Here is a 25,585-nt window from a genome sequence, read left to right as displayed (position 1 = left end):
GGGTTAAAGGGTCAGATATGACTTGACTCACATAACTGAGGCTTGAGAAGGAGAGTTAGAATATTGGGTTTGTTGTAGAATATTGGGTCCTGTTTCCTTTCCAGATAGAGACTTTAAAAAAAGGCTTTAATTTTTGGGCAGTTTTAGATATACAGAAAAATTGAGCAGAAGGTACAGAGTTCCTATATACTCTGTCATCTCCTCCTCAATTTTGCCTATTATCAACATCTTGCATTAATGTGGCACATTAGTGTGGTTATAAATGAAGAGCCAATATTTATATATTATTCTTAACTAAAGTCTACAGTTTACCTAAGGGTGTATTCTTTATGTTGAACCTTGCATGGGTTTTGCCAAATGCATAATGGCATGTATCCACCATTACAGTATCATATATCAGTATCACTGCCCCTACCCACAAAAACCTCTGTGCTCCATTTATTAATCCCTCCTGTCTCTCCCCAAATCCCTAGAAACCACTTATCTTTTACAGTGTCTATGGTTTTGCCTTTTTCCAGAGTGCCACCTAGTTGGAATCATACAGAATATAGCCTTTTCATATTGGCTTCTTTCAGCAATATGCATTTAAGCTTCCTCCATGTCTTTTCATGACTTGATAGCTCTTTTCTTTTTACTGCTGAATAATAGTCCATTGTATGGATACACCACATTTTGTTTACCCATTCACCTTTTGAAAGACATTTTGGTTATTTCCATTGAAGGATCTTTTGACATGGTTTCCAGCAGGATAGTCAGACTTCTTACATGGTGAATCAGGGCTTCAAGAGAACAAAGTTGCCAGGAATCTTAAAAATGGGGCCATAATTGGCATAGAATCACTTCTAATGTACCCCGTTGGTCAAAAAGTCATTTAACAGCCAAGATTTAAGGGTAAGGGTGTCAAAGATAATGAGGCCATCTTTAATCTACCACACCAGTCAATGAGAGACAAACTCTGATGGTCTCAGAGGTTTATTTCCTTCTTCCTATTGATTCCCTAGCAAGAAGATGATTCATCATGTTTGGGACTCCTCCTATTTAACAGATAATCTCCTATACCATAAATCTACTATTACTGTTAAATAGTGACTTACAAACACCAGAACCCTCTTTCCCTAAAAATATGTAGGCTGTCCTTGATATATCTAGTCTAGCTATGTCCTGTTTAAAAGACCTTTCTAGGGGCACCTAGGTGGCTCAGTCTGTTGAATGTCCAACTTCAGCTCAGGTCATGATCTTGCAGTTTGTGAGTTCAAGTCCCACATCGGGGTCTGTGCTGCCAGCTCAGAGCCTGAAAACTGCTTCGGATTCTGTGTCTCTGTCTCTCTCTGCCCCTCCCCCACTTATACTCCCCCCCGCCACTCTCTCTCAAAAATAAACATTAAAAAAAAATTTTAAAGACCTTTGTATAAGATAATGAGTGTTCAGAGACCAAGTGGAACTTGAAGTTTCTCCCCAACAAGTCTTATTAACCTTATATATGTTTTTAATTTTTTTTTACCTTATTTATGTTTATACTTACGGTGTAAGCTGTTTCTGGGCCCACATTATACCTCACCAACTCAAAACATAGAAACATTTTTAGATATACAAATGATAAAAAAAAATAAGTTACTTTCCCCACATCCTTCAAACATTACTTTAAAATATTCTCCATCAGAAACAATAAAAATGTGGTCTTCTAGAAAATAGATCTACTAAGCTGGGAAGAAGTGAAGACAATCTCCAGGATGATGAAGATGGGGGCTCTCAGGATATCTACTGAGCACCAGGGTGAGAGGGAAGCAAGTCCAGAGGAAGCAGGTTCAGAGGTTTCAGGAGAGATTTCTGCAAGATAAAATGAATAAATTATCCATTAGAGTATATTCAAAAGTGATCAAACAACTGTAAAAAATTTGAGGGTAAATTGATGATAAATACTTAGAAAATTAAGCATACAAACAAAAGGCAACTATTAACTCCAGGGAAATAAAAGAATTTAGAAGGAAAGAGAAAGCAATCATACATCAATTGTGAATAGCCAAACCCCCTGCTCTATGGTGGGAAGTAAATAGACTACAAATCAAGAAGTGGACTTGAAAGTATGTTATTTAGAGATAAGAAAGAATATACCCAAAGAGTCAGTTAAGGCTGAAATTAGTAGCCTCTGGGAATGGAGAAATGGGGAGGGTAGGGGAGTGTGGGATTGCTGTTAATCACTCTAAGCTTTATAGACATAAATAGTTTAACTGTCTTTGCTTACGTTCACCATTTCATTGAGCCTTGCTCTGACCGCTCTAACCCTATTTCTTCTGCCTCCTTTTTTTCATAGCACTTACCGCCTTCTAGCATCCTCTCTAATTTGTTCATTCAGGATTCTTACTGTTTTTTTCCTGATAGAATTTCAACAGTACAGGGCAGTGGTCTTCATCGTCTTCATTTACCAGTATGACCCAGGTGCCTAGAGCAGTCTCTGGAACATAGTAGGGCCCATTAAACATCACTCAAGTAAAACAACTTTGGCTTTTTAAAATTATTTGCATGGGTAGCTTTGATTTTTAAAAATAAAATAAATCATTCGCCTAAAAATTCTACCACAAAGTAAAAATCCCATACTTAAATATTGCTCATACAACTTGCTCGTCTATCAAAAAATGTTATCATTCATTTTCTCAGGCTTCGAAATGAATACTCCTTCAGTGCATCCCAAGTTCCCAACCTGATACATGTTTACCTTTATGAAACACTGAGACAGTTGGCAAGCACTAAAATATAATAAGTGAGGCTCACATAACACTTAAAAATAAATGATGATTTATGTAAGGTTGTGAGATATGAAGTTATTATAATAAAGAGAAGATACAAACATTTGAGGAGTAATCAAGTACTTCTGAGTTTAATTATCATTCATTAGTCTATACCTGGTCTTGTTTCAAAAAAGATTTTAGGGAAGCCTATAAAAGTATAAAGGATATAACATTAAATTACACTTAAATTAAACCTTGGCAAGAGAAGATAGAAAATCAAGGATGGGACAAAGAGAAGCCAAGAAAACGACTTAAAATACATGCAGTTATAAGCTGATACTGGTCACAAATTTGTCTCTAAACTCTGTGTCCATTAGTATTAGATTTAGCTACAAGTAAACAAAGAAACTCAATATATGGGTGGTTAAAATAAAATAATATTTTAGTTTATTTCTCTCACACGTAAAATTTCAGAAATGTGGAATCCAGCTCTAGTGTGAGAGCTCAATTCCACTGGTTCTCAAGGATTCGGGGTTCTTGCAGCTCACCCCTCTGCCTTCCCAATGTAGGAGATACCCCCATAGTCCAAGATGGGATCACTCTGGGCACCAAAATGGAGAAAGAAGATAAAGAAGGAACAAGGGGCACTTGCCAATTGTTTCCTAAGAAATATTCCCAGAAATTGGATACTTCTCCTTCTATCTGATCGTCCAGAAATTAGTGAGGTGGCCAATTGCGGCTGTAAGGGAAGCTGAGTAAAGCAGTCATCACTGTGACATTATCATGTCCTACTAAAACTTCTATTAAAATGAAGGGGAGAGCTAGATCTGAAGGACAACAATAGTGTGTGCCACGGCCTCATAGCAACCAAAAGAAGAAAGGGAAGAAGGTCAGGTTCAAAATCGTTGAACAATGTATAGGAATCACTGAATCACTATCTTGCACACCTGAAACTAATATAACACTGTATGTTAACTCTACTGGAATTAAAATTTTAAAAACCTAATAAAATTTAAAAATGGACACAGTTGTCAAGATGACCTTTGTTCAAGCAACTTATAGTAGCTCTTGGTAAAAAGATTAGAAAGGGATGACTTTGGAGAACTTCACAAAAGTGAAAAAGTTTAGTCTTACTACATTGATGCAAACCATTTTATAGGACTGTTATTTGTAACAACTCTTTTTTTAAATTTTCTTAATGTCTATTTATTTTTGAGTGAGAGAGAGACAAAGCGTGAGTTGGGGAGGAGCAGAGAGAGAAGGAGGCACAAAATCCAAAGCGGTCTCCAGTTCTGAGCTGTCACCAACTGAGACACCCAGGCACCCCACAACTCTTAATAATGTACTGACAGTTTAGAGAAAACATGTGTGCAAAGATTTGATCTTCTGAGTTCATTTGAACCATCCATTTTGAAAAATCATAATAAAATCAAGGTTTTTGAACTTGTGTGAATGTCCTGATATACACCTTTGTATTTGTCCTGATATACACCTTTGTATTTGTTTCAGAATTAAAGAAAAATCTATTTACCTTCGCTTACGGAAAAGAAACCACTGCAATCACAGAGACTACCAGAATATTTCAAGAAATGGTATGTAGCTTTCCATTGAAGCCTTCAGCAGTGTGCCTTTACTGATTGATTTTATTTCATAAGTTCCACAAAAGCTGAGTTAGAAAACAAGGGCCACCTAATAAAATGAACAGTCTCCCTTTCCAGCACCAGGGCCCTTCAAATACAGCATCTTACCTACAGCAGAGGAGAGAAAGAAAAAGATGTGGTGAGGATGTACACCAAGGCAAGGGAGCAGGTCAGTCATCCACAAGCATAGTTCTAGAAAGGCAGGGCATTCAAGGCTCAGGAGGCAAGACTTAAGCAAGCCTTAGCAGAACAAGGGCTGAGTAAAATCAAGATCATTGCAAAGGCTCTGCCCTTCCTTGTAATGCAAAGTCTCCCACATTTCTACTGGGATTTGGAGTTTTTTTATTTAATGTTTATTCATTTTTGAGAGAGAGAAAGAGACAGACAGACAGAGAGACAGAGCATGAGTGCGGGAAGGGCAGAGAGAGAGATGGAGACACAGAATCCAAAGCAGGCTCCAGGCTCTGAGCTGTCAACACAGAGCCCGACGCAGGGCTTCAACTCGCAAACCGCAAGATCCTGACCTGAGCTGAAGTCAGTCACTTAACGGACTGAGCCATCCAGGCACCCCTGAGATTGGAGTTTTAAGATAAATGGCTAAGTGTTTATATCTGAAATCCCCAAAGCCATTAAGAAAATGAATGTATTTTCAGAGTGTTGTGGAGACTTGCAGGTCTCCATCAGTTTCCCATGTTTCCCAGGACATCAGTGTCCTTGCCTCTCACCTACATGGTTCTCAGCTCCCACCTTGGACCCAGAGACAGTCCATTGCCACAGGATTTCAGTGAAACTCCTGACTGATGAACCAATGCCTGGCTAATGCCAAATGAATTGCCAAGTAATGTTTTGTGACACCGTGATGTAGAGATGGCAGACACTTAGGGTGGGTGTTGCCACTCCATCTTCCTAAGACGTCACTAGTCAACCTTGGCGCTCCTCTCTGCTACACCCAGATTCTGCCTCAGCAATTCCTACAATACAGCACATCTGACAATCACCATCAACAGGTTAGACTTGGCACGTAAAGTTAAACCTATTTGCCATCCCTGTGCCATTTCTAACTCACAAGAGTGCTAAGGCTTTTTCCGGGCAGTACAAGTTTTAACCAAATATATGAGCAGCAAATAATGTATGTCTTATCATACGTATTCTACACAGAATAAATGTTCTGCTAGTCTAAGAACAATATAAGTTTTCTTACTAATGAAATAACAGTTGCTATTTATTACTCTCCTACCAAGTGCTAAGAATACTTTACGTATAATATTTCAGCTTTTTTTTTTCAACAAACTGTAAGGCAAGTATCAGTATATTTCTTCAGTTCTATGATACCACTAATTATAATAGCTCAAGGGGGTGTTGAGGGAGGAAAAAGGAAGGAAGAATTACAGTGTACACATTGATTGCAGGACTCAACCCAATGTCAAATGTGCTAAAATGTATTTCTCAGAATTGAGGAATTCTAATGATAGATATCCACACTGTTACAGCTGAGAAAACAGAGACATACAGAGACCAAGAACATGGCCTGGGATCACAGAGAAGGTTGCAGGGCTGGGATCTGTAGCCAGATTGTTACACCACACTCAGACACCAACAAAGATACTACAGTCACTGGTCTGTGATCTAAGACGATCTACAGAAAGAGCTTGGCCTCACCTCTCTGCAGATGAACACAATGGACAATGTAGTGGAAAGTTAGAATTGAACCTGGCTATGAATCATCATATACACAAAGTGAATATCAGCCCCTTGCACTTTCTCTTTTCCTTTAGTGAGCTAAACAAACAGCCCCAAAGCTGTCAAAAGCTCTCTGTCAATGTATAATAAAACACAAAGAACAAAAACACCTGTGCTCAATATCATGCACTCTAGAAAATGATGGTGAAGAGGCCATATATTTTTATTTAGAAAGACAAAACACTGCCAAAAGAAAAATCGGGATACGAAGTTGGATGGTATAGTTTAATTTATAGTGTATTTATTGTTTTCATTTTTTTAATGTTTACTTATTTTTGAGAGGGAGAGAGGCAGACTGCAAGCAGGGGAGGGGCAGAGAGAGAGGGAGAGACAGAATCTGAAGCAGGCTCCAGGCTCTGAGCTGTCAGCACAGAGACCAACACAGGGCTCAAACCCACAGACCGTGAGATCATGACCTGAGCTGAAGTCAGATGCTTAACCCACTGAGCCACCCAGGCACCCCTACTATATTTTTTTTTAAATAAGAGAAAAAACTAGCTTCACATATGAAGATCATAGAAAATATACCAAAATCATTATGTTTGATCAATTATGGATGATCTTTTTTTATATATACTTTTCTGTTTCCTAAAGATTTTATGTTTATACAGAAATAAACTTAAAAAAAAAAAAAAACCAAACCTAGAAGAAAGTGAGTACAGGAACCGTGAAGGGCTTGCCTGGGATCCCATAGTTGAGGGGGTCAGGTTAGGACAGGAACAAGCAATAGGACTCTAAGCTGCACGCTCCCTGTGCCTACGATGCCAGCATTTCCCTCTCTCCCAAGCCCCAGACTTGACAACTCAACATTACTTTCTACCCACAATGAATGCAGTGATCTTTTGTAAAATCAAAAAGACCAAAGTAAGATGCTCCAAAAATACAAAGTACAATTTGTAGTAGATGTTTCTCCTTTTGTGGTATGCTGTCTTGACAGCATTCCTTTAAAATTCAGATTGTGAAGATAGATAAAACAGGGAAAAAGAGATGGGAGAGAAGCCTAATCATGAAAAAAAAAAAAAAACAGGCATGTCAAAATGGGATCAAAACCTATGCCTTCTGTCAGAGTTAAGTCTAATAAATAGGTGCCAGAGTGTAAGTGGGGGGAGGGCTTATTTCCTTCCTTTTCTTTAAATTTGCAATCCTTAGAAATGCCTAAAATGTAGACTTTGTCTAGTATAACTTCTTTGAAGATGCTCCTTGACTATTTTTCTAAGGATGGAATTCTACAAGGGTTTTTATTGCTGCTGTTGTTATTGTTTTAGTCCCTCATAATTACTCATTATTTAATGTTCTGGTTTTACTTCCAGCCTTTCTTCCTATTTACTGCAGCTTTTCCTCACTATGGGTTTTCTTTGCTATTATGCAGAATGTAACCTGACTAGCTGTGCCAAGTTATTTCAATTACTCCCCAGGGTTTTTATTGGATATAGGAAAAGTCAGCCTTCTACGCCCTGCATATTTATGGCTACACTTATTTTTCAGAACCAGCGAGGGGGCGGGCGGTGGAGAGAGAGGGAGAAAGGAGAAAGAGAAGAAAGAGTTGAATGGAATATTAAAGACTTTCTTAAAAACTGTGTAGTAAGAATTAAAGAAACAGCTCTTAGTTTCATCTTGATGTTTCTGAACAAGACCTGGAAAATGTCTAGAGTTACCTCTACCATGAACCATTGCCAGTGATTATAAAGCATTTTAAGATGTACAATGCCAAAGTCATCTTTAAGTTGGGTACTGATTGCCCAGCAAGCTTCCAGCTAAATCTTTACAATGGGCAAAGGAGATTTGCAGCAAACTCCTACAGCTCCCAGCTTGCCCAGAGGACCTGCAGGGCGGGGCCGCACAGGGACAGGGAAAGGGTCAGTACACCTTGTGGTTGGCTGGGTCCTCACAGAATGTCACCTCACTTCTCAGAGATGCAAAGCGATTCCCAGAGAACAAACAGCAGAGGTATCCCACTCGTGTTGCTTCCTAAAATCATCTCATTTCCTTGCCGTGTAAACTAGTAGACTGGTTTTGAATTTAGGCGCTGGAATTGGTGTGTGACTTAGACAAATAGTTTAATTTCCCTGGCCTGTTTCTGCATCTATATAGAATGTGGGTCATGGTTCAATGCACACAATTGCCAAAGTTGACCCGGGATCTCACTCTGGGTTGCCTAGACAACAAGCTAGCCCCAGTAGGTTGCCTTCACCCTATTTTGCGGAGGGAAAGGCTGCGCCCAAAGTCAGTGAGTGATGGGGTTCGGGGAACAAGCCTTGCCTTGTATGTTTGCCCCTTCTCCAATAAAGCCAATTTTTAAACTACATCACATGACATGCAGAATTCATCACAAAACCCAGATGGGGCCCACTTTGCACAGTGGGGATAATAACAGGACATACTTGAACTTCACAGGGCTATTTAAGGTTGAATGGGAAAAACGCAGTGCTTTCTAAATGTCCATCATCATTGCAAACTCCACCTACCACCTGTCCTATTATTTCCTCAGCATTTTAAAAAATCAGTCACTTTTTCAATGTACATTGTTTCTTAAAAAAAAAAAAAAAAGTAGATTTGAAAACACAAAAATACATTTAAAAGATGAACGTCCATGATGGGAAAGCCTGTTGCTCACCGAGTGTAAGGACAGAACAAGGGGATATCTGGGGTTGGGTCTACAGGCCCCTCGAGACAGCAGTGGGCAGGGTCATGGGTGAGGGGCGGCTGGCTGGACCAGGAGAATCTCACAGAAAAAGAGCGCTCTTCCTCTGGGAGGAAAAGGCTGAGCAAGGGATAAGAACGGGAAATGATTGGAGCCTGGTGGACAGCAGGTCTGAGAGTGACTGAGGGGAGCTGGGGCCAGGAACAGAGGAGAAATGGGCAGGACTTCGAGGGAGCCCTGGGGAATGGGTGCATCCTGGGCAGCGGGCTAGGGCTCCCCTTGCAAGGCTGGAGGAAAGTAGGACAAAGGCAGGATTGGGGTGGAGGGAAGTGAGAGCTACAGTATGGGGCAGTAAGGATGGGTGGGGCAAAGGACGGAAGCTGTGGGGTAGTAGAGTCTGGAAAACAAGCTTTGACTGGTTGAGCTGGGAGCCCGAGAATATTCTAGAAGGTGGAGGAGCAGATGAAGGTTTTCAAAGATGATCATCTCTCAGAGGCTAGACCTATAAATGTGGATGCCAATCAATATCCATCTGAGAGTCCAGTGAGGCAAACATGGACCCCCAAACTACCTCTCATACCCATGCTGCATGTTCCACGTTTGGAGACCTTGGCATTGGGCCTCAAAGCCTCATGCTCAGTAAAGAGTCAATGAATGCTAGCTTTTATTTCAGCCCTCACTGTCCTTGCCTGATCTCACTGCTCCCATTCACACGTCCAGCAGAGCCAAACTCCTGCCACCTTACACAAGTCCTCTGTTGCTGCCTCTGGTCACCCTTTATTTGGCTTGAAGCTGCTTCAAGTGGAACTTTCCAGTGCAACAGTGAGCATGAGCCCCGAGGGAACCATATTTGTACTCAAGCACTGAGCTCAGCCTCTGCTGCACGTAGTAGGGAAAAGTCAAGCCAACGCACTTTTTTTCTTATAAACTTGAATAACTCTCAGGAGTTACATTTAGCCTTTGAAGAGAAGAAAAGCACACACAGTAATCCTTTGCCAACCTGAATACCTCCACAGTGGGCAAAAGCCACGATTGGCAAGATTATACTTCATTTTTAAAATAAAAGGTAGAAGAAAAACAAATGTTAAAGGAGTATTCAACATGTGTTTTTAAGTAAATAAAAATTCACAAGTCATCCACTTCTAAAATAAACAAGACTCATATGCTTTAAAAGACACACAGATCCCAGCCCCTGAGCCCCCATGGCCACAGCACACAGCCTACAGAGGTGGGCACTTTGACCTACCCATTCCTGGGCCACGCGTAGCATCTCCACAGTTTCCCAAGGAGACTTTACTAGCCTGGAATGTCTTTTGTCACTGGTAGCCTTCCTCACTTTGATTCTGCAGGTTTAGCAAAACCTTAGTGTAAACCCCTATTTGGGGTCGTTTTGTTTTCAGAAAGTCAAAAGTGCTTACAGGAATTCTGTTTTCCAGGCCTGATCTCCCACACAGTGTGAGGCCACCCCTCTCTGTGCACGCATGTGTTCCCCCACACGCCAGAAGTGGGAGCAGGGGACCAGCTGGAAGTATATAGATAAGAAACTTGGAGAATTTTTTTTTAATTTTTTTAGCGTTTTTATTTATTTTTGAGAGACAGAGAGACAGAGAACGAGCAGGGGAGGAACAGAGAGAGGGAAACACAGAATCGGAAGCAGGCTCCAGGCTCTGAGCTGTCAGCACAGAGCCCCCACGTGGGGCTCAAACCCACGCACCGTGAGATCATGACCCCAGCTGAAGTCAGTTGCTTAACCGATTCAGCCACCCAGGCTCCCCAAAACTTGGAGAATTTTAACATGCTGCCACAGAGCATGTGTCACAGCCTTACCTACCTGACCCCACCTCAATCCTTTTGCTGCAAACTGGATTTGAGCTTGAACTCCACTGCCCCTCCCCCACTCCAAGAACTTGCTGGTTCCCTTCTTTCAGCTTGCATTAAACCATCTAGAGAATGGGAGAGAATCTGGCAGACCAGAGAAACTAGGGTAAAAGGGCAAAATTCAGGGCAGCATATGAAATTTATATTCAGGCCATCTACATGGTAATGTGCTGGGAAGGCTAAGCGGGAGGTGGCGGGAAGCAGAGGGGTGAGGAGCAGAAGCAGAGGGAGGGGAGAGGGAGGAAGAAGAGAGCAGGGTACTACGTGTCCATGACGGCTATGAGCTCAGCTCTGTGCTCCCTCCTGATGGCCGCTCAACTGTTTCTTCTACAAATCACTGCTCTGAGATGAACCCCACAAGATTACTGGCAAAGCAAATCACCTCATTCATGCACTGCAGCACAGTACAACTCATTCCTGTTGCTCTCCAGTGAAAAGTGAGAGGAGAGGCGAACCCTAAACTCATCTCCATGCTGATATTAAGTCTGCTGGTGTTTTTGAGCACCAGCTGCTGTAATAGGCACAAAGGATAAAAAAGACTAACCATTAACGGATGCATGACCACATTCAGGTCCTGACCTCTCACTGGCTGGCTCCATAGCCTCCGTGAGTCCCTCCCTGTTCTGAGCCTCAGTTTCCCTCTGTGTAAAATAAAGGGTTTTAGCCAGATAATCTCAACTTCCATCCAAGCTCCATGACTCTGAAATTCTAAATCAGACTGTTTTAGACCAGCAATCTTCAGGGTCACTCCATGTTTAAGTGTTTTGTTTTTAATCTGATTTGTTGCTCATATTTAAAACTCAAGAGCTCTTGCATAAAAATACCATTTTTATCTATCTATGAAAATCTGGCAACACAGCCACACCCCTGCCTGGCAACGATTGGTTGGAGCTGAGTAGTGGCCTGCCCTTCAGGTGGACTATGGGCTTAGCTACCTGGCCCTTGTGGCCATTTGAGGCTTCGGACCCCCTCCCAAGTCTTAAGTGGCCAGGGACTGTGCAAGTAAAAGTAGGACTTCAATGTACAACAAGTCAAAAGTGGGAAGAGCTCCTACAAGGTGGCCAGGCCCGGGGTGAGAAGCAGAAGGAGAGAAGACGCTTCTGGGGGATGTTCTAATAAGAGTGAACATGAGAGAACCATCCATCCTGCTGTTAGACTTGCAGAGACTTGCCAGAAAGCAGCTTGCTTCCTCAACAAGCAAAAGAACTGTGGAAGGAGCTTGCCTTGGACACAGACACACCACCATTCAAGTCTTGCTCCAAGCCAGAAAGAATACATCGATGTCTTTTCAGGCCCTGGCCAGCTAATCATGTGTTCTACCTGGGGAATACCATCTAGGAGGGACCATTGGTCAGGGCATGATTCCCCAGGAGCATCCATTAGCAGGATGGGTGGATTTAGCTGGAGAGGTTTTGAGGTTGCTATTGTTATTACTACTTTTATAGATTTTAGCTGATATTAAGTACTGCAGGCTTAGTTCAGACTGCTTTAACAACAACAACAACAAACATAGACTATCTTATAAATGACAGAAACTTATTTCTCACAGTTTTAGAGGCTGGAAGTTCAAGATCAGAGTGCTAGCAGGGGGAGTTCTGGGTGAGAGCCCCCTCCCGGGTTGCAAACTGCTGACTTCTCCTTGTATCCTCTTGTGACATGGCAGAAAGAAAGCACCCTAGCTTTCTGCCTCTTCTTAAAGGGCACGGATTTGATTCATGAGAACTCCATCCTTTGGACCTAATTACTTCTCAAAGTTCCCACCTCCAAATACCATGATGATGGGAATTAGGTTCCAACGTATGAATTTTGGAGGGACACAAATATTTAGTTCATAAAATGTACCTTTTCTCACCCAGACACTATGCTAAGTACTTTGCATACTTTATCCCCATTTAATCCACAAAGCAACCCTATTTTACAGGTGAGGAAACTGGGGCTTAGATAAGTTTAATAACTCACCCAAAGTCCATTAGCTCATCAGTGGTGGAGTGTAAACCCGTGTCTGTCTCGTACAAGCCATGTCAGAGAGTGTCTATGCCTGCTCCCAACCATGCCATGCTGTCCCTCTTTCAGATTCTGGCTTCTAAAGCCACTATCTTCACTTCACTGTCACACTGTCAAGATGACCCATACCTGCCCAGAGGCAGCTGAACATCAGAATTAGATACCTTGACCCAGCGCTCTGTTAGCCTTCCCTCTTTATCAAAAGTGGTCCTCTCAGAAAGGGAGAGGCAAGAAAAAAAAAAGTAAAAGAAGGATGAAGAAACAAACTAGAAATGAGTATTAATCCAGGTAGAGCTGAATTCAGTTACACATACAAGAACATATTATTTTTATTATCACTTCCCCCCACCATGATCTCTATTCTCTAACAAAACAGATTTTGTGGCTTTAACTAGCGGTCTGAACACTTGCTATTGTATTCTTGACAAAAATGCACAACCTGAATTTAATTAGGAGGAAACATAAGACAAACCCAATTGAAGGGCATTCTATAAAATAATTGGTCAGTACCCTTCCAAAGTGTCAAGGTCATAAAACTTTGAAGAATTAGCCCAGGTTAAAGGAGACTGGGCTGACATAAAACTAAATACAATATGTGATCCTGAGTTGGACTGACCCAGAAAGTGTGGGGTCTGAGTTGGACTGACCCATGAGTGGGACAATCAGTGAAATTTAAATAGGCCTATAGATTTGACAACAGTATTGAATTTCCTGATCTTGATAACTGTACCATGACTGTGAAAGATGTTCACTTTCAGGGAGTTTGGATAAAAGATATGTGCAAATGCTTTGTTCTATTTTTGCAACTTTTGTAAACTATTTCAACCTTTGAAAATTATGTTAACTTCTTGGAAATGATTTTAAAATGGAAATTTTAAAACAATTTTTTAAAAGCCACAGAGCACAGGAGAGAAGCAAAGAAATTATCTTGCCAAGCAGAAGTAGGCCCTCAGTAAGTATTTAGTAAACCCAACCACTGGGTCAAGTTTTTAATCTCAACCCAGAATGTTGGGAGGCAATGAGAGAAATTATTTATAACAAAACAACTGGGATGTTTCTATTTGGGAGCCATGATCCAGTGTGCTCACAGCTAAAAAAAAAAAAAAAAAAAAAAAAAAAAAAGCCAGGTTTTAATACCAGTTTTTGAGTTGCTTGATCTAAAAGGTAAATGCAGATATGCTCAATGCCTGCAAGGTATCAAAACTTCCTATTCATCCTAAGGACCAAACGTATCTCCAAGATACACTGTTTGATTTTAATAGAAACTTTTGAGTTAAAAACATTTCAATTTGATACACTTTGTATAGAGGGGCACATTTCCCTCCTTATATTAGGAGGATTTATTCCCATTTTTAAGATTTTCAAGGCTTTCAATCTCAAAGAATCATTCAACAGTGGAGACATTCTGATCCAAGTGGAACTATTTCTTAGCACTTATCTACGCAGCCCTGCCTGGCTTCTCCTTGTTCCATGCAACTCATCTAGATAGAAGCAGGGCACCTGACAATGATTATAATGTGAAGAGAATGAGTTTTCATTTCTTCTGTTAGGTCAAGATTTCCATCCTATACCTCATGAATCTGCCCACCTACAGAAGGCAAATTCAGAAGCAAATATCTTCTACTTTTTTATGTAATTGTCAATGGCAAAGGTTGCTGAAGTCCTAGGGGGTCTCCTTTCAATAGATCCCCCCTTTTTTTAAATGTTTAAACATTTATTTTGAGAGAGAGTGTGCACGTGGGGGAGGGTCAGCAAGAAAGAGAGAGGGAGAGAGAGAATCCCAAGCAGGCTCTGTGCTGTCAGCACAGAGTCCAACATGGGGCTCAAAACCATGAACTGTGAGATCATGACCTGAAATCAAGAGTCAGACTAAGCCACCCAGGGGCCGCTCAGTAGATCTCTTTTGTTTAGGGTTTGAGATAAAGGACATTGTGGGGAAAGCTCCCTGCTACTTGTGTTGATAGCTTAAATGAATTTGCCATGTTTTTTTATCAGCTCCGAAGCATGCTGGCATGTGCCTTTTACCTTTGGTCTTCTCTTACTTCCCATCCTCTCATTTTCCACTTGATTTTGCCCCCACTACTCCCTCTGTTTCCTCTCCGATATTGTAATAGGTGCTAGAAATAGAAAGATGGACAAGACAAAGCCCCTGCCTTCAAGGAGATCATAACTACACGGAAAAGAGAGACAAATAAGGAGACAATCAGTGTTCTTCTGAAATGACACTAAAATAGAGGTAGGTTGAGGTCTCTGGAGGTGAGAGATATTTACCTCTGCCTGGAGAAGGAGAGGAAAACTTCACAGAGAAGGTACGTTTGAGCAGACTTCCCTGCAGGAAAAAAAAATAGGAATCCAAAAAGCAGAGGGAGATGGTGATTCAGTGCAAAGAGGCTCCAAGGGCAAAATATCTTTGAGAAAGAGGATGAGAGAAGTTCAGCGTGGCTGAGGGATGCTTGTGAAGCTGTGTCAAGTTATGAGACTATGAGGGAGATCAGAGCCATTCTGGGAAGGCTATTATATTCTTTTAAAAAATATATGTTTTGGGGAATCATTTATCTAGCTTGTCACAGAAATTCAGAACCACACTTGTGAATTTGAAAGCATTTTCAGTAGTAGAAACACCAGCAGAAACTGTCACAACAATTATTAAGTGCCTACTATTTTGAGCTCAAGGTCAATGTATTAGTCTGAATGTTTCTACTCATTGCAAGCAACATTTTTAGAGAAAAGAAGGAATTTAAATTTCTTATGGCTGATTTTTTAACTGGATGTATATACATCATACTCTTCAAAATGCTTCAATTATAAAAATACGAGCAAAATCTGCATTATTTAAAATCTAATGAAAGTTAAAAAACATTATTAGATTTACTTTATGTCTGTGTATGATAGCACATTTTCCATGAACATTTTATATTCTCTATAACGCTTCTTAGGTTTCTGGTTCTGGGTACAATAGAGTAAGTACGCTCCACCCAGCCTGCCCCCCTGAAAGCTGCTCTAAAGCCTTGTCAGAAAGTATGGAGCAGGTGCTAGAAGACTCTGAAAAGTAAATAGTAGCAGGTCGATTGAAGAAGAAGACCAGAATGAGTACCACCAAACCGGCAGTGAGGTTAGCATTTTATTGTCTTCTGATATCTCCCGACCGAGTCTCAAGGCTCCCCAAAACCCGGACGTGGACAGAGGCACAGAGAAAAAAACCTTCAGTTCTCACTCAGGAAGTAGGAAAGGGGTCTCCTGGCAGCGACAGGGTCTCATAGAAGAACGAATAATATAACTCACATATTCTCATATAGGAACTAAAATGATCTAGTTCAATCATTACTAATGTGTATTGTTAAATTGACATCTGAAATGGATTACCGCTTACCAGCTGTAGGACCTTGAGCAAGTCTCTTTCTGCCCCTGGGCCTCATCTGGAAAGTGGGCTGCCTGATCATATGCTCTTGGAGGTCCCACCTGGCACTGATGCCCCAAGACTTCACACATGACCTTTAAGGAGCATCAAGAGGCAGAGTTATGAAGCTAATGATATTCTAGCTTGAGGGCCTCCCAAGCTTGGCGACCATATGAATTTGTAAAATTTTCCAACTTAAGATATCTAACCACAATTGGTTCAGACCCTTCTCTCTTCCCACTTTGGCTTCCCTTTATGCCAGGTCTCATTTTTCTGTTTTGTGTCCTTTTCCTTAAAGAGGATTCCCCAAATTATATAAGCTTTAGAACTTGAAACCTGGATCTTCCCTTGTCCTATTCAGACAGTTATAACAAAATGGCCTTAAACTTGGGATTTCTTTCTGCATCATATATAAAAAAGCATCAAATATTTTATCAGAAATTAATTAACAAGTTATTGTCTTCGAACATCAAGAAAGGAAACACCTAGTTTTCTTTCAGTGCACAGCTTAACACTTCTTCAGGGCTTCTCTGAATCCTCACACTTTATGTTCATTATTTGCCTCAGAGCTATAAACTTCATAAAAATAGGGACCGTATCTGTTCTACTTACTGATGTGTCCCCAGCATCTACTGCAATGCCTGGCACACAGGAAGTAGTCCATAAGTGCTATCAAATTAATGCATTAATTTCTGAAGACCTGTTGTATTTAAATAAACTTCATCTTTTCCCATGAAGAATTTGAGACAGAGCACTTCCGCTCTGGGCCAGGCACAGAAAGTTACAAGCTCATTTAGAAGACCATGAAAAGCATCTTACCAGTTGATCTGAATGCCCAGAATATGAAGGAATTGCTGCTATGGTCAACACTGATCCAGCAGTGGAAATGTACACTGAAATTTATTTATGGGAGAACAACCAATGCTGAGATTATGTGAAACCCTTCTTCTCTCCTTGCAATGCACAATTCCTCATTTATTTTTTTTAATTTTTTTTTAATGTTTATTTATTTTTGAGACAGAGAGAGACAGAGCATGAATGGGGGAGGGGCAGAGAGAGAGGGAGACACAGAATCGGAAGCAGGCTCCAGGCTCTGAGCCATCAGCCCAGAGCCCGACGCGGGGCTCGAACTCACGGACCGTGAGATCGTGACCTGAGCTGAAGTCAGACACTTAACCGACTGAGCCACCCAGGAGCCCCCACAATTCCTCATTTAAAATGCAATGAATGAGGGGTTCCTGGGTGGTTCAGTCGGTTAAGCTTCTGACTCTTGATTTCAGCTCAATTCAGCTCAATGTGAGTCATGATCTCACAATTTGTGCAGAGCCTGCTTGGGATATTCTCTCTCTCTCTCTCTCTCTCTCTATCTCTCTCTCTCTCTCTCTCTTCCTCCCTCCCTCCTCTGCCCCTCCTCCCCCCTCTCTCTCTCTCTCTCAAAATAAATAAATGTTAGGGAAAAAGGCACTAAATGAGCCAGAATTCAGACTTTGATGGCCAAAAAAGACCCCCTTCTTCCTTTAATTGGGGAAAGAATTCCTTTAATTCTCCATTGGACCACTTCAATGAATAAATAAAATGTCCCTATTTCATAGTCACACCTTTTCCATCTCTCTGAACTGTAATTGTAGAGACCAGACTATGGATCTCTTAAGGGTAGTTACAGTTCTTCAAATGTCCCCCTTGTTTTGCCACATCCCACAGGCTAGGGGCTGTCTTTCTTTCCTGCTCACATCTTCCAGTTCCAAATGCTTCAGTATTTTCTACAACAGCAGCAGTAAAATCAGCAGCTGAGAAGAAGTCTATATACAAGAGGAGGAAGACAAGAGGGCTTGGGAGGGAGAGAGATAGCAAATGTTGATGGGGCTTAAAAAGGGTAGCAGGACAACAGGAAAAGGGAATTAAGAAGAGAGAATGATGTGGAAATTACCTAAACTAATTACATAATTTCATAAAACTGAGATTCCCAAAAGGAAATATAAATCATGGAAGGCACAACAACTCTGGAGCACAGAAAATTCTGTGCTCATATTATAAATATTCAGCAGAAAAAAAAAACCTTAACATTTGAGTAAAGAAGAGTAGGCATGTTCTCTCCCCTTGAGTGGAAGTTTGTGATTGTTGTTTTGAAATTCGCCACACCCAGTTGCAATTGGCCTGCCATCCTTGTCCTGAGCAGCAAAGGGATGTGGGTGGTGTGGGCACTGGGAGGGGGCGGCCCATGTGGCAAGCCATGACAGGTTTTCATTTTCATTTCCCTCCAGCTCTGTGGGTGCTCAGCACCTCAAATTCCCAGCTGCAGTCTGGATAATGAGGAAAATTATTGGCCTGACCTGGTCCTTTAATTTTTTTCCCACTCATGGCTTGAGCTTTCATTAGTTTTCATTTCTCATTAAAAGAAAAATCAAAGAGTGAGAATTAAACACCTCTTGATTGTTACCCTATTGAAAATGGGAAGTTGAGAGTCATGGGGCTGGAACTGAATGAAAGGCCAGCCAATGAGATGAGTGAGACACCATGGGATATGTCAGCAGGCAATGGCTGCCCTCCTTCTCTTTCCTCTTGAGAACGATGGGAGCCCTCTAACACCCAGAAAGTCTTTGAGTCTGTACATTTAGGACTCAGTGTTGTAAAATCTGGCACATTCTCGTTGGGTTTGGATGGGCATTAAAACTTTCACCAGCACTCAGTTATGTGTTTACCCCCTTTAAATGCTGCTCCTCAGACATAGAGTCTGCATCCAACCCATTTGTCAACTCCCTACTGTATGTCAGGCACATGGTAGGTGTTCAGCAAACCAATGGAGAGGGTAAATGGATGCATGCATGCCGAGATGAATTGACTGCTCTTAATTTCTATGTTTGTGTTCATATCAAATGTACCCTGCCTCACTAACATAAAGGGAATAAAAAAACAGTATGACAGTTCCTCAAAAAAAAAAATTAAGCATAGCATTGCCATATGGTCCAGCAATTTCAATTAGGTATATACCTAAAAGAACTGAAAGCAGGGACCTAAACAGATACTTGCACACCAATGTTCATAGCAGCATCATTCACAATAGTCAAAAGGTAGAAACAAACCAAGTACCTATCAATGGATGAATGTATAGATCCATACAATGGAAACTTATTCAGCCTTTAAAAAAGTGGATATACTAACACATGTTACAAATGAACTGTGAAAACATTATGGTAAATGAAATAAGCCAGGCACAAAGAGACAAATATATTATGATTCCACCTATATGAGGGACCTAGTTATTCCTTAATGAGTATAAGTCTTCAATTTGGGATGCTGGAAAAGTTCTGGAGATGGATAATGCTGATGGTTGCATAATAATGTGAATATACTTAAAGCCACTTGGATGCTCAAAAAAGTTAAAATGGTGAAGTTTATGGGTTGTATATTTACCACAAAAAAAAAAGGGAAATAAAGCAACATCCATTTAATGTGCTGACATTCCTGAGTCAACCAAGGGAATATCAGCACTGCCCATATAGCTTGATTCTACTGCACTTGAAGAAGAGGCAGTCACTTTGTGGTCACACTGATTCAGGGAAACACGGGCCATCATGGCCTTCATGGCTGTGCACTCTCCTTTTCTCTTTGCAGATCTCTAAGAACACTCACTGACTCTGTCATAAGATACACCTGTCCCCAGGCTTCTAAGGCTGGAAATTATAGGAGAATCTTCCTCGTCCCTTGTCACCCAGCTGATGATTACTTGTTACTGCCGGCCAGCCTCCAAGGGACAAACTAGCAATAAACCTATATGGGTTCACTCTTTCTAGACTCCCAACCTAAAGGAGCAGTGCCAGAGCTCAGCATTACAGACAGAAGGGACTGGGTTTAAGCAGCTCTCCATATTATTAGTTGTGTGGCTTTAGGCAATTCACTTAAGTAAGCCTCACTTTTCTCATCTATAAAATGGGAATGCTACTATACCTACCTCACACAGTTGTGCCAAGGTGTAAATGAACTAATAATATAAGTACCTAACAGTGTGTCCACAATAAAATGAGTATCCAATAAATACAATTTTCACATAAGAGATACATTACAGGTGGTAGCAAGGAGAGGGGGAGGGTGGTCATTCATCACAGGAGTTTAAATATATCAGCTATACAATCTGAACCTTGAACAGACCAGCCAGCCAGGAGGAGCCTCAGGAGTGAGCAGGGATCCCAGCAGGTGATTAACTGGGGCTTTCTAAGGAGATGGCTAGTTCTCAAAGAATCCTTTTTTACTTCTTCTCATTCCTCACCTAACGATCTTTGGAGTAGTTTCTCTTTGGTGATAGATGTATATCATGTTCTCACATCTACTAGAAAGCTTACTCATTCATGCTTAGGAAATATCTTGAGACTTGGAAATCCAAAGAATTTAGGATCATGTTAATATAATGCCACATAAACAGAAAACTCTTTAAGGAGAATGAAGCTTTCCCATCTGTGTGATGGTGCAGACAATGTCTGGTTGCACAGTGATGCTTCTTCCATGATTTCAGTCAATCAGACTATCATCCCAATCGTGTTGAATTGAGCTCACTACCTTTAATTATTGTCTTTTAATTATTCAGGTGCATCTTCCCAAAACCTGGACAGATTTATAGAAAGGTAAGTGAAAGTGGGATATAAGAAGTTGTTTTTAGATTGGGTTTCTGATTTAAAAACAAAGAATGAAAACCCTCTGTGGCTACCCTGTAATCACTTGTACTGAGTACCAGTACCTTACTAGACACTCCCAAACATTGGGACATTATCACTTCTTGGACCCGTGGGCATAGGAAGTGATTAATTTGCATATGTTCTTTAAGAAGAATCATAAAAAACGCATACAAAGGGGATCAAATTTAGGTCTGGCCAAAGTTGCTGAACAAAAGACCAAAAAAATGTATTTCATTTTCTTGCTTTATGTGCTCATGTTGAGCTTAAAATTCAGAAGCAAGGCCCTGGGTTCCCAGAGAGAAAGCTTGAGAAAACTTTGAATTTGAAGTTCAATACACAGATGTTGGGATGTCCTACAAATCTGGACAGAAGTAATCAAGTAACACTTGATGAAAAACGCTGGGAAAGGTCCTAAAAAGATGGCATCACGTGTGCCTACTGGAGACTTCAATCCACTCTTCTCAATTCTGTTTACTTCTGTGGTCTTTCCCTAATGGGGAGGTGGGTTACAGATTATACACAAGAAGAGGGAAAGAGAATGGTGGTACTGGAATGAAAGAAAAATAGCAAAATGTTATCCAAAAGGGGGGGCACGCAAAGATCCTTTCACAGATCCAGGCTGTGACATCAGTTCCAAAGCACAGCTTCTGAGTGTTTGCCATTCACATCCCATCTATGTTTCTCAGTTTGTCCAGGGACCCACTGTTGGATCATCCAGCCATCATTATATACGCCATGATTGGAAATGATGTCTGCAATGGGTGAGTTATGGAGAAAAAAAGTTTTAAATTCTTGGACTCTGGATTCCTTGTCCTCCACTGCACTCCACTGTGTCCCAGTACCTGCTGTTGAGTTGAATTTCTCTGTCTTAGCAAGTCCCAGACATATGTGAAATCAACGGAACCAACCTGTAAAGCTGAAAGGCCCTTTTAAAAAGATCTGATCCATTAATTCTCTGTTCCAACTCACAACAAATGGGTATGCCATGCTACAAGTTCTCAATTGTAGCACAAGATAGATGCTGCTACTAGCCAAGAATCCAAACTGAATATAACGGCCTTTTAAATAAAATAAGGCTGAATTTCTGCTACCCCATAAGAATAGCTTCCTCACTTATATTCTGATATAGGTACTCATGGCAGAGACAGCATAGGCTTAGAGCATTTGCAAAAGGACTGTGTATCATTTATGGCCAATTTTATGTATGCCCATGGCCCACAGTAAGAAAGCAGTTTTGCTAAACTGCTAATATCAGTAGTGATTTCAAAGTGTTGAATGCCTTAGTTCCCCCACACCATTTTGGAAGGTTTTTCAAAAATTGTGTGTACCCCTAAGAATATGCTGCACATGTGAATGCCATCTGTCCTGTGATTGTGGCCAAAAAGAAAAAAAAAAGGTGAGATCAGATCTAGAACAACTCCCCAGTAGCCACCCACCCACCCACCATTTTAGAAAACAGAAAAGCAGAGCCAAGAGACATTATGTGACTTGCTTGATTAATTGATTAATGGCAGATCTGGCCTCCAAGCCAAGTGGTACTAGAAATAGGTCATTCTACTCACTGCCCACCCTTTGCTTTCACTCACCAAGCTTTCTAAGTCTGTGTTAAAGACCCAGTTCAATATTATGAAAATGTGTTTGCCCTCACCAATAATTCCACAAGTTGTGAGAGCCCTGGAACTCTCACAGTGAAGGAGCTGTAAACTTAATTAGTGAAGTGAGTTCAGGCCAAGAGATACCATGTTGTCCTGCAAAGATATGGAGTGCCAGACCCTGCTTTGGCACACCTTGGGCTGGTTTACCACCCTCCCCAGAACCCCAAGACTCCCAAAGCAACACACTGGGGACCAAAGTCCCAACCTCTGTGATGAGCCACATGGAACTCTCTGGGTAAATAACAAACACCCACAAAACTTTCCATGAGCCAAGAGCTGCACCACTCTATATTATCTCATCCCCACAGCAGCCTTAAGACAAAAGTATGATTGTCCCCAATTTACAGATGAGGAAACAGTTTCAGCAAGGTGAAGGAACTCACTAATACTGAATGAGTAGCAAGTTTGAGATGCAGACCAGGTTCTCTGACTCAGTTCTGTGCTCTTTCCACAATCCACACTTGCCTTATTTGCTTTCTTTGAGACAGTCGCTTTTTGAAAAGTATATATTAACGACCTATGATGTGCCAAATGCTGTGCCAGGCTCTGGGGCATTATGGCAAACAGACCACAGTGCCTGATCACAAGGAACTTCTAGAAGGAGAAGCACTGAGCTTCAGGAACCCCAGTCCTATCACCAAACAGACTGAACCCATGTCAGATCAGCCAGTGCCCTGCTAGCCTCTGGATCATATTCCCCTGGGGGGGATAGAGAGCAAACCAGTGATACTGAGTAAAGAACACCTGTGGAAAGCAGCTTTGACTCCAAGAGTCCAAACCCCTGAAACTGCACTTTTGCAACAGAACCTGCTTACTCAGAGGCCCTTCCAGCCCAGTCCTGCTTTTCCTTTTTCAAAGAGCCAAAGGGCAAGGCAGACATCAACCAGAGACCTGTGCCAGCCGCTCCCCCCGCCAGGGATCTGGGCAGATAAGCAGCAAGCATTTGGGTGAAAGAACAGTGTTGGCAGTGTGGGATGTCCCTGTGGTGCCCACTTTGCAATGTCCTGTGGTGGGGTTAGAAAAATAAAGGCAGATGGCAGCTATACCTCCCCATCTGCCAGAACGTCAAGGTGGAGTAGACAACCCAAAATGAGCAAAGCAATTTCATAAAAAGCTCAAGCTAGCAATGAGTTGCATAATAAGTCCATCCTGGAACAAGTTTGGGGATATTTGCTTGACTTTTCTCTTTTCTTTTTTTTTTTTTTTTTTTTTACATGAGGATGCTAGCTAGCATATACTGAAATAATGTAGCTATACACTTCTTTCTCAATTCACTCAACTCATGCAGTTACTCAATGAATACTTGCTAAATGAATGAAGGCCAGGATTGGAAGACAGCTTTTAGTATCTGGAATTTAAGAAGAAAGGTAACATAGACACATCCAGCTTTCTCATTGTGATTGTAGTCAATTTGGCCAAAGCTAACCCAGCTTCCCCTGGCCTTTCCTGCCACTGCCCTTAAAAGCTATGGAAGGTCAATGATACAGAAGGAGAAAAATTCCTGGAAATAGGGAAGATTTGAGTGAGCTACAGCAGCAGAACCTTGCAGGGGCAGCATGGGAAATGGGAATGTCCTTAAGGGCCTCAAATCATAAACCCTTCCTCCGCCCCCATCCCAACATGACATCCCTGACAAGAACATTGCAATTGTCAGCAATGTGATAGAATTATGAAAACATCCAGTACTATCCACATCGATTGACATGGTCCATTTTTCTTTATAGTGGACCTAGAAATAATTAATTGTACGTTTTTCACCTAATGGAAAGAACCAGGGCCCCCCTATGACAGGTTGTCTGCCTCCCCTGCCCTCAAGCATTATTTTTTTGTCTGCAATGTCAGTGTTTCTGATGTCACCTAGGGCAGATGATCAGCACTGCATTAAGAAGAAACCAGTCAATGTGCTGATAGGTACCAATGTGCTCCCCAAGGAGAGGGAAACAATCCATTCTATCCAGTCAAATGGTAGGAAAACCAGCAGGGAAAGAAATGCTCAGAGCATTTCTATCTCCTGGCCTCCTCAGTTGAGGCATGGGTGGCCATGGGAAGGCTAAGGAGGTTCCCAAGCAGCCAGCATGCTCCAAGGCACACCCACTTCCAGGGACCCAGGATCTCTAGGCATGAGGTAGTGCGGGCCCAGTGCGTTCCCATCTCCTTCCCAGTCTGCGGCAAGACGCCTCTTAGAGGGGGGGTGAGTGTGAGGCCAGAGATGTGATTACAACTGGCTGGCCTGCAGAAAGGGCTGACTATATTGCCTGGCCGCTTAGAAGCTCAAATGCTAGCTGTGCATGCGGCCTGAGCACTCAGTCATGACAAGCCTCTGGGCTTTCGCTCAGGTTCTGGGAACTATTTTCCACAGAGGCTGTTTGCCTTCATCCTTAGGAGGAGGCACATCTCTCTGGCATCAGCCAGATGAAATCTGGCTGGAATAGCTGCCAGGGTAATGAAAAGATCACAGCCGGCCCTGCACCCAAGTCACGGGGCTTATTTTCATGATCAGACACAATTCATTAGGACAAGGACAGGCTCTGAGCCACCCAGGAGGTGAGACTCTTTGTCTTTCCCCTGCCGTGTGTTCCTGACCTTTGAAAGCACAGCCGAGGGCGCCGGCTGCTCTCTCATCATTTTCCCCGGTGGAAGCCTCACATGTCCCAGGCTTTCCCTCTGTGAGCTCAGCTCCCCTAACCCCTCACCTCTCCGTCTGGGTGACTGGCAGGAGCTCATCCGTGAGTGAGAAGGGGTGCAGGGCGCTGGGGTGTGCAGGCAAATCCAGGCTGGCAGAGTGGACCCCACACAGGCTCCAGAAAACGTGGGTTGAAGAGGGTTAGACGCTTGCAGTTCAGCCCATTCAACCTTTGGTGGACATCAGAGAAGGCCTAAGAGATGTTTCCCAAACCACTGGAACTGTGGTCTCCAAAACACTAATGCTAATTCTCCTCAAAAACCACCGGAGGAGAATCAGTACCCAGACCAAAATGGCATTGAGGATTTTTCAGGGACAGAGTCAGAAGGCACCTTCTATGGCATCCAGAAGAAGTGACCCACCACCTATCACTTAGACCCATGTGCCCTTGCCTGAACTGAGAATCCATTAATTTTGGGGTCCCTATCTGGCTTAGTGGGTAGAATATGTGACTCTTGATTTTAGGGTCATGAGTTCAAGCCCCACATGGGGCCTAGAGCTTACTTAAAAAAATTTTTTTTAAGAATCAGTTAATTTGGGGGCGCCTGGGTGGC

General features: G+C 41.9%; 1 protein-coding gene across 3 annotated transcripts in view; it reads left to right on the top strand.

Moving 5' to 3' along the window:
* The window catches only part of AOAH (acyloxyacyl hydrolase), a 167,213-nt gene that overhangs the window by 112,837 nt on the left and 28,791 nt on the right, over nucleotides 1–25,585 (top strand). For all 3 annotated transcript variants that reach the window (XM_007078576.3, XM_015535929.2, XM_007078575.3), the window contains exons 14-16: nucleotides 4,236–4,318; nucleotides 20,606–20,642; nucleotides 21,380–21,454. In XM_007078576.3, coding sequence (XP_007078638.2) covers nucleotides 4,236–4,318; nucleotides 20,606–20,642; nucleotides 21,380–21,454 — 195 coding nt within the window. The remainder of the gene's footprint in view (nucleotides 1–4,235; nucleotides 4,319–20,605; nucleotides 20,643–21,379; nucleotides 21,455–25,585) is intronic.

Source organism: Panthera tigris, chromosome A2 (genome assembly GCF_018350195.1).
Source record: "Panthera tigris isolate Pti1 chromosome A2, P.tigris_Pti1_mat1.1, whole genome shotgun sequence".
NCBI classification, from domain to species: Eukaryota; Metazoa; Chordata; class Mammalia; order Carnivora; family Felidae; genus Panthera; species Panthera tigris.
The sequence above is the reverse complement of the archived record's forward strand: the minus strand, read 5'-3'. Positions and strand labels throughout refer to the sequence as shown.